This window comes from Impatiens glandulifera, chromosome 7 (assembly GCF_907164915.1).
Source record: "Impatiens glandulifera chromosome 7, dImpGla2.1, whole genome shotgun sequence".
Classification (NCBI taxonomy): domain Eukaryota; kingdom Viridiplantae; phylum Streptophyta; class Magnoliopsida; order Ericales; family Balsaminaceae; genus Impatiens; species Impatiens glandulifera.
The window spans coordinates 6,174,466-6,183,380 of NC_061868.1; the positions used below are offsets into that span (position 1 = coordinate 6,174,466).

At 33.7% G+C, this 8,915-nt stretch overlaps 1 protein-coding gene across 1 annotated transcript; it reads left to right on the top strand.

Annotated features, from left to right (window-relative positions):
• Positions 1 to 986: 986 nt before the first annotated feature.
• Positions 987 to 6,913, top strand: LOC124945041. Its single transcript, XM_047485407.1, has 8 exons — positions 987 to 1,142; positions 1,260 to 1,712; positions 1,872 to 2,220; positions 2,448 to 3,829; positions 4,455 to 4,568; positions 5,491 to 5,645; positions 6,173 to 6,305; positions 6,658 to 6,913. The coding sequence occupies exons 2-7, from the start codon at positions 1,305 to 1,307 to the stop codon at positions 6,219 to 6,221; spliced, it is 2,457 nt and encodes an 818-aa protein (XP_047341363.1). The 5' UTR covers positions 987 to 1,142; positions 1,260 to 1,304; the 3' UTR covers positions 6,222 to 6,305; positions 6,658 to 6,913.
• Positions 6,914 to 8,915: the final 2,002 nt, after the last annotated feature.

The window sequence follows — 8,915 nt, forward strand, 5'->3', positions numbered from 1 at the left end:
CTTCAATCGTAGGTACACACTCCTAAATAATTTTGTGCAATTATTTACATAATTTAAACTTGTATTTGTTTAGGACCCCCAAACTACTAATTAAAAGAAATAAATGTTATAAATAAATCTTTTAATAGCCAAACTTTTAAAAAATAAAACTATTTTCAACGGGTGTAGAAGACATAGCGCGAAAACACTTTCCCAAGTGTAACCATATAATAAACCCCTTATGGAAACTCTGGTATACAGTACGTTAATATACGTACGTTTTATTAATTTTTCTAAAATTATTTGGCGACTCTATTTTCAAATAAATAATATTTTATTAAATTAATTATGTTTGATTAATTTAAACCTGATTTCAATCAAATTATCATTTTGATTACAACAAATCCATATATTATTAATATTTAAATAAAATTAATAATTTTTACATAGTTAATTTCAAAAGTAGCCAAAAATAATCTTTTATTTTAAAAAAATACCTGACACGCAAATCAAGGTTGAAACCATCAAACCTTGAGCCACCCCGAATCCCCCATATTACCACGTGTCATCCACACGTGCTAAGCTACGGACTAAGGAATTTTCCCGGGGATTACACCTACATATTTGAGCTATCATCCAATTATTTTTTGATGGATTATTAGTCGTTCTGTGTGTATCATTTATAATAATATTATTATAACGCTTTCTAAGATTTATTTCGAAAAATCGGTAAAATCAATCAGAGAGTTAATCATTTTTCTCAAGTATCTATGAACTCAATAATCTATTAGATAACGTGAATGTATTTTTTTTTATATAATTTTTTTTAAATAATTTAAAAAAATATTTTAATATTTAGTTGAAAATGAATTAGGTGAGAATGAAGTAGTGTGGCACGAAAAGAAGGGTGCAACCGCGGGTAGGATAACAGTAATAGAGATTAGTGGCTGGCTGTCCTCATTCTCTCTCTAGAAAGACTAGATCAGACCAAACCCTGCTAGTTATTTGCTTTCTCTCAATCTCTCTTTCTTTCTCTCTCTCTCCTCTATTTCTTTCTTTCTTTCTTACAAGTGAAGGACTCGCCATATTTATCCCACTCAATCAAAAACTCAATTTACAAGGACAAACCAAAGCTCTCTTTCTCTTCAATTACCCGCCAAAAGGTATCTAACGGATCATTATTTCTTTCTTTTTCAAATTTCCTTACCATCCCTCCTCTCCCTTCCCTTCTTTCATCACTCTCTTCCCATCTCTTCTCATCTCCTTCCTCCTTCCTACAGGATTCCCAAAACCCCATCTTTTTTATGGAGTTTGTTCGGTGACATATGGATACGGACAGGGAAACTAGATCTATTGATTCTCTCGAGGTTAGATCGGGGGAAAAACGATCTGGGGATGGGGAATTGGAATGTCCTTTGCCGAAGAAGGCTAGGAATGGACAAGTCTTGGTTGGGAGTGTGAATAAGGTGGCGGAGATGGCTTTGGTGTTGGCTGCTTTGGCGGAAATGAGAGCTGGGAGAAGTCCTACTGCGGTTGAGAGACGGATGATGATGGATGCTAGGGAGAGATTAGCTAGGGTTTGTGAATGTTTTGCTCCTAAGGATGTATTTCCTAGAGAGGCTTTTGGGTCTATTATTGATGATTTGGGACTTAATGAATTGAAGGAACAGAAATTAGGGTTTCGTCCTCCTAAGATGACCATTTCTGAGAAGTTGCTGTTCACGAAACAAAAGGTGATTTTTCATGTGAACATTGCCTGTTTTTGAAATTGAATAGGGTGTTTGTTAATCTGTCAAATTGGTATTTGTTGAAGAAAATTTTCTGATATTTGATGTAGCCTCTTCTGCCTTGTTCACACTAACGGATATAGTATACTTCTTTTCTCTGTTCAGATGGAAAAAACTGAAGAATTTTCTGTCCATTCAGCTGTTCCTTCATCTCAGCAGTCACATTTGGCTATGGCAACTGAAGGGCGCACCCCAATGAATATCACTAGAATTTCATCGTCTGACAAACCAGTTCATGCACAAGTTTCTTCAGGTGCAATCCAGCCTGCCAAGCCTGTAGCTTCTCCGTATCAGGTGTCAGCGAGTGAAGTTAGAGCTTCCGTGGTTTCTGGTGGATTACCTGCTAGTCTTGTAGGAAAGGATTCTCCAACATCTTTTCTGCCTAGGGCAGACAAGCCGCATCTCAGATCAGACACAAGATCAAATGGGCCATCTTATACATCACCGGTTCAGGGTAACCTTCTTACTTATGTACTTTGTACACAATGACTTGCAGAGATTAGACTTCATATGTTCAAGCAAAGTTAAGTATTTCAGATTCAGATATATATTACTATTCTCGAATAGAACTTCTCTCCTAAGGACCATATAATTAGCAAGTTCCACTTTCCCCTTATCTATTTATTGAGCATGTTTCCCATAGTATGTTGTATGTGTAATAATCTCATGAACACCTTGCAGCTTCTGTTCCTGGAGGCAAAATGATGGCAAAACCTCAAGACTGGTCTCGCCAAACTGGACCAGATAGCAGGTTGCTGCAGCAACCTTTTCCTAAGGCACATGGAAATATTAAACTGGAAGGAAATATTAGTTTTGATGGCTCAAGGATAACTTATCAATCTATGTCATCTAAACCAGTGAACACACAAGTGCCATCTTCTTCTCTTCCAGTAATGCGTCAAAGTGTGCAAATGGTTCAACCTCCATTGCTTAACAACAATCACATTGAGATTGGAAAACTTGTCCACAAGCTGCTACAACCAAAAACGGGGCACCCTGCATGGACTCCTCCATCAAGGGATTATATGAATAAGGCTATCACTTGCGATGTATGCAAGATTACCATTAATGATTTGGATAATGTCCTTGTTTGTGATTCCTGCGAGAAGGGATACCATCTAAAATGTCTTCAGTCTCACAACCAGAAGGTAATTCCAAGAGGAGAGTGGCATTGTTTTCAGTGTTTATCATTAAGCAATGGAAAACCCTTGCCCCCTAAATATGGTCGTGTGACAAGAAATATGAGCACACACAAAGCACCTTCAAACAGCACGGATAGTCATCCATCTGCTGAGAAGAAAGCAGAGATATTCGGGGTGCTTAAGCAGAAGAATGTAATAGCAAATGGCACTGCCGGTATACAAAGTTCATCTGCTGACAGCATAAATCAGGAAAATAATCAGCTTACTTCTACTGCAGAGATTCCAAATGTTGGAGAAATGCGAGCAGATGATACCGTTTCTAGCAAAGACGGTACATTTGACAAGTGTCGTATAGAAACATATTCTATTGTCACTATCAGGCAACCACAACTGAAACCTGATCTGGCTCCTGCTGCCACTAGCTTGTCCAATGAGAATTCAATCAAAAGGAAACAAATTACTGAATTGAATGGAAAGCCACAGGCAGAACCATCAGAAAAAATGGACAAGATGTCAAGTCAATCACAAACATCAAGTGATTCCAACAATATGGATAATAATCAGCTCTCTTCTTGTGATGGCATTCCACTAAATGAATCACATGACAACAATAGGGTCAGTGATTCTGGGAAATGTAACGGTGGCGGAACTTTTGGTAAAACATTGAACCATGCTATAAAGCTAAATCCAGATAGAGTTGCACAAGTTCCCAACACTGTTAATACAAATGCGCATACAGACCTGAGTGATAAGTCAAACTCAGATGGTTCTTTGGATATTACTTGGATAGGTAACATTCTCGAAGTTGTGGATGATCAGAATTACTATCAGTCATGTTGTATCAATGGGACTGTGTATAGATTACACCAATATGCTCTTTTTCCTTCTGCAAAAGGAAAATTGATGCCTTCTAAGATTCAGGTAAGCAAACAAGTGGTTGCATCTTCTATTTGTTCAATAGTAACCAAGGATACTGAAAGTGATTTTTTTTCCCATTTGGTATATATGATTTTTTCTCAATCATGATGAGGTCTTTTGCATCATGATCCTGATTATAGTGTGATTTGTGTTGTTTCATTTGGTATACAAATTATTTGCTAAATCATGATCCAAACTTCAATGTAATTTTTTGCTTCATTTGGTATAGATATTTTTTCTTGATGATTGTGTTTTGGATCATTATCATAATGTTTATTAGATCATATGATGATTTTGACAAACAGAACAAATATAGATTTTTTCATATCATGTTGAAAGGAAAATTTTGATACGAAAACAGCCCATTAGCTTTACTAGAACGGCAGTGGACAGTTAGTGGACCATGTTATGTCGTAAACCTGGTTTTCTATCTTGGCTGAGGCGACTTCATCATCCACAAGTTCACCAAGCTAGTCAATTTTGCTGTCTCATAGAACTGGAGAGTGAATTTATTTGTCAAGTAGGTCCTAGGAAAGTCTGATATTTTCTCTCCATCCAGAGAATTGGATATAATGCAATTGTAACATCTTAATGATTTTACAAGGAAAATTATTGTGTTACATTGCAGGCTATGTGGGAGGACATAAAAACTGGATTGAAGTGGGTTAATGTCAATCTATGTTATTTTCCTGATGAATTGCCCGAGACAATTGGTCGCCCATGCTCTCGCGAAAGTAATGAGGTAATTGCTTGTAATCGTTTCACCATTTTGCAGTATGGCTTCTTTCAGACACAACACACAATTGGTTAGGGCTTCCATTGGCCCATTACAATTAGATGTCTGTAATTTGCAATTAGAAAGTGAACAAATGAAGTTTGTGGAAAAAATATTTGTGATGTAAATTCAATCCATTTTGGACCCCATTTGGAGACAGTAGTTTGGAAACTAAACTTGGTCATTGAAAAATTAAAAAAGATATTACATTTTTGTATCGAGATCCAGATAAAAAAACAAAGTTCAAAAGTGTTTCCAAATGGGCTTGTCGCATGTTCAGTAACACCTATCAATACCCTTCAAACTCTCCTTTACATTTAACTAGGGTAGTCATTTTGGTATGATGAATTTTTCCACTTAAATCTCAGCACAAAACCCAAATGTGTTAAACAGAGTGGGGAAGAGAGAATGACATATATAGCATCACTAAGTCATAAGGTCGTGGGTTTCAGCCTTCGTGACCATTTTCAAAACAATAAAATAAAAATCATGTATTGCATATCCTGATGAAGGCTAGGTATATAAAATATTATTAAGAATATTTTTGGTCATTTTACCCAAATAACTCACTCCCCTTACACCGAACAAGGTTACTTGAAAATAACTAGTTACTTATTCAAATAAACCCATATCAAACAAGGCCAAGTGTTTGTGCTTTCTTTTTCCCTTTATTTAATTATTTGAACTGGATTCATAATCTGGGACCTATAGTGTACCTGTTTGGATGGTGAAAAACGGTTGTGATATATATTTGGAATTACATCCAGATCTGCAACCACCATTTGAAAACTGGTCATCCAAGTTAAAATTGTCCATATATGCATGGTCTTATATATGTGTCTCAAAATAGTTTCCAAATGGGGCTGAGTAGCTTTAAATGGTTTTATAGGTCTTTGAGTCCAATCATGGTCAGAATATAATGGCCAGTTTGCTTAGAGGCCCTTGTGAAGTTCTTCCTCCTGGAAGATTTAATGAAGAGAATGAAAGAAGATCTAGGTCAGGGACTGGTACAACTTATAGACTGCAGCCTATTTTTCTCTGCAAGTAAGTCTCAACATTCCCTAATCTATTCAGTTACTTCTTCTTTTTCAAATAGAAGTTCCTTTCATGTTAAAGGTAATGGTTGGTATCTGTTAACAGAGTCTTGTAGCTTTTTCCTTGACAAAAAAATGGTTCTCTTTTGCTCCCATAAATATGCACTTAGTGCAAATGACATTATTGAGGTGGACATGATCAAATATTCACCTTGCTTATGTTGCACTTTCCTATGATCAGTCATCATTTGCGAGAAAAGAAAAGAATACAAGAAGATATTTTGGTTCAAATTTTGCTCATATTGGAGCCTATTCAGAAACTGGTATTTTGTCACAATCACATTTAAAAATTGTCAAAGTTTTATATTTTCTAGATCATGATCTAGATTACATGTGGATTTTTCGGGTTATGACCCAAATCATAAAATGTGATAACAAATAGGACGGACTATTGATGGTTTAGCAGCTTTAGCTTGGTGAGGACCTGTTGCAGAGCCCCGAGTAAAAAAATAAATAAAAAACTTGTTATTTTTGCAGGTGGTTTTTCGATGAAAAGAAAGGTGTATTTAGAGATGTGTTGACATAGGTCCGAAAATATGTTAGTTTGTTTCAGGCTTCTTATTCAGTCTCTTCTTGAAGCAGGCCAGGCAAATCTAATTCCTTCAATGAGGTAGATTTTATATTATCTGATTTCTTCTTTCACTTATGACACATCTTAAGATCATTTGTATTATATGTTCAACAATCAGGCCTTTGGAAACACTTTTTGAATCTGAATTCAAGATGAGAAACCATGAATAAAATTTCTAAATATGTGATTATGAGATACCTAACAAAAAAATGTCAGTTTCTCATTTAAATTTGGATTCAGATCCAGAAAGTCTTTTGTTTGGAAACACCTACTTTCGGATCTAGATCTGGGTAGATTTGGGTTTGAACTAAAAAACATCTATAAATTTATATTTAATAACGTTTTTTCGTTCAATCGAATCCTTATAATACATTGATTTGCTGAAACACAGGTAGGTTATAAAGAATGATGTGATTTGATTTATGAAAACTGGCGGGGTAGTAGTTGCTGATGAACACTCCATTTGTACAATAATAATAATAATAATAGTATGTAGAATGAATTTAGCCTTAGTTTGTATGGATTTTCTATAGTTTTAGTGACATAAACTTTTTTTATTTATTTTTCCTTAAAATATTTGTATTAGATATTGGAAGTGTAAGGTTCAAGAAATATTGTTCTGACATACCAAGAATGTAATTTTTTTTTAGATTTTTATTCATACATGACTTGTAAACATAAAAAATATTTAAATATTGCTATTTTCTTTGTTTGTCACAATTGCATTTTTTTTTATGATGATTTCAAATTATAGTGTTATTTTTTTTGCTTTACTTAGTATAAATATCATTTTTTAGATTGATGTGATTTTTAGTAAAAAAAATGCATTACAAAATAATCTTTGTGCCTCAAATTTGAAGTTATTTGTTATCATGGATTTAGCCATTTGCACGGTGAACATAATTTGGGTTTACCCAAACCCAAAATATTAATTTGGGTTGGTTAATATGGGTTAGGTTGAGTATGGGTTGAATTTAATTTGGGTTGGGTTAGGGTTACCCAAATTACCCAAATTATATAAATTTAGTTTAATTCTCTATTACTAATTCAATATAAACTAATCATCTTCCAACTTTAAGTCGAATACGTTTTTGACATATTTAACACGTTTTTCATACATTTAACACGTTTTTTACACATTTAACACGTTTTCACACATTTAATACATTTTTTATATTTTTAACACATTTTCACATTTATAACACGTTTTTCACACGTTTAACACGTTTTCACGTTTTTGGCACGTTTAACACATTTTTTACATGTTTAACACATTTTCACATTAATAACATGTTTTTCACGTTTTTGTCACGTTTTAACACGTTTTTGACATGTTTAATACGTTTAACGCGTTTTTGACAAATGAAACTTGTTTTTTATGTTTTTGGCAGTTTAACACGTTTTTAACCTATCTAACACGTTAACACATTTTGATAAATTTAACATGATTTTCACGTTTTTGGCACGTTTAACACGTTTTTGACATTTTAACACGTTTTTGATATGTTTAACACGTTTTTCACATGCTTAACACATTTTTAATATTTTTAACACGTTTTCACACTTATAACTCATTTTTCAAACGTTTAACACGTTTTCACGTTTTTTGGCACGTTTTTGACATGTTTAACACGTTTTCACACTAATAACACGTTTTTCACGTTTAACACGTTTTTGACATGTTTAATACATTTAACGCGTTTTTGACAAGTTTAACACGTTTTTTTTATGTTTTTGGCACGTTTAACACGTTTTTAACATAACTAACATGTTAACACATTTTTAATAAGTTTTAACACGATTTTCACGTTTTTGGCATGTTTAACACGTTTTTGACATTTTAACACGTTTTTGATATGTTTAACACGTTTAACACGTTTTTTACACGTTTAACATGTTTTCACGTTTTTGGCATGTTTAATACGTTTTTGACATATTTGACACGTTTTTCACACGTTAACACGTTTTTCACACGTTAACACATTTTTTACATTTTTGGCACGTTTAATACGTTTTTGACATGTTTAACATGTTTTTGACTCATTTAACACGTTTTGGTACGTTTAACATATTTTTCACATTTTCAGCACGTTTTCACGTTTTTGGCACATTTAACATATTTTTGACATTTTAATACGTTTTTACACATTTAACATATTTTTGACATGTTACAAACGTGTTAAACATGTTAAGAATGTGAAAAACGTGAAAAATATGAAAAACATTTTAACATGTCAAAGCGTGTTAAACGTGCCAAAAACGTGAAAAATGTGTTAAATGTGTCATAATCGTGAAAAATGTGTCAAACGTGTCAAAAACGTATTAAACATGTCAAAACATGAAAATAGTGTTCATTGTGTCAAAATGTGTTAAACGTGTCAAAAACGTGTTAAACGTGTGAAAAACATATTAAACGTGTCGAAAACGTGAAAAACGTGTCAAAAACGTGTTAAATGTGTGAAAAATGTGGAAAACGTGTTAAACGTGTCAACGTGTTAAACGTGCCAAAAACGTGAAAAACGTGTGAAACGTGTCAAAAATGTGAAAAACATGTTAAACGTGTCAAAACGTATTAAACGTGCCAAAAATGTGTCATAATCGTGAAAAACGTGTTAAACGTGTTAAAAACATGTTAAACATGCCAAAAAC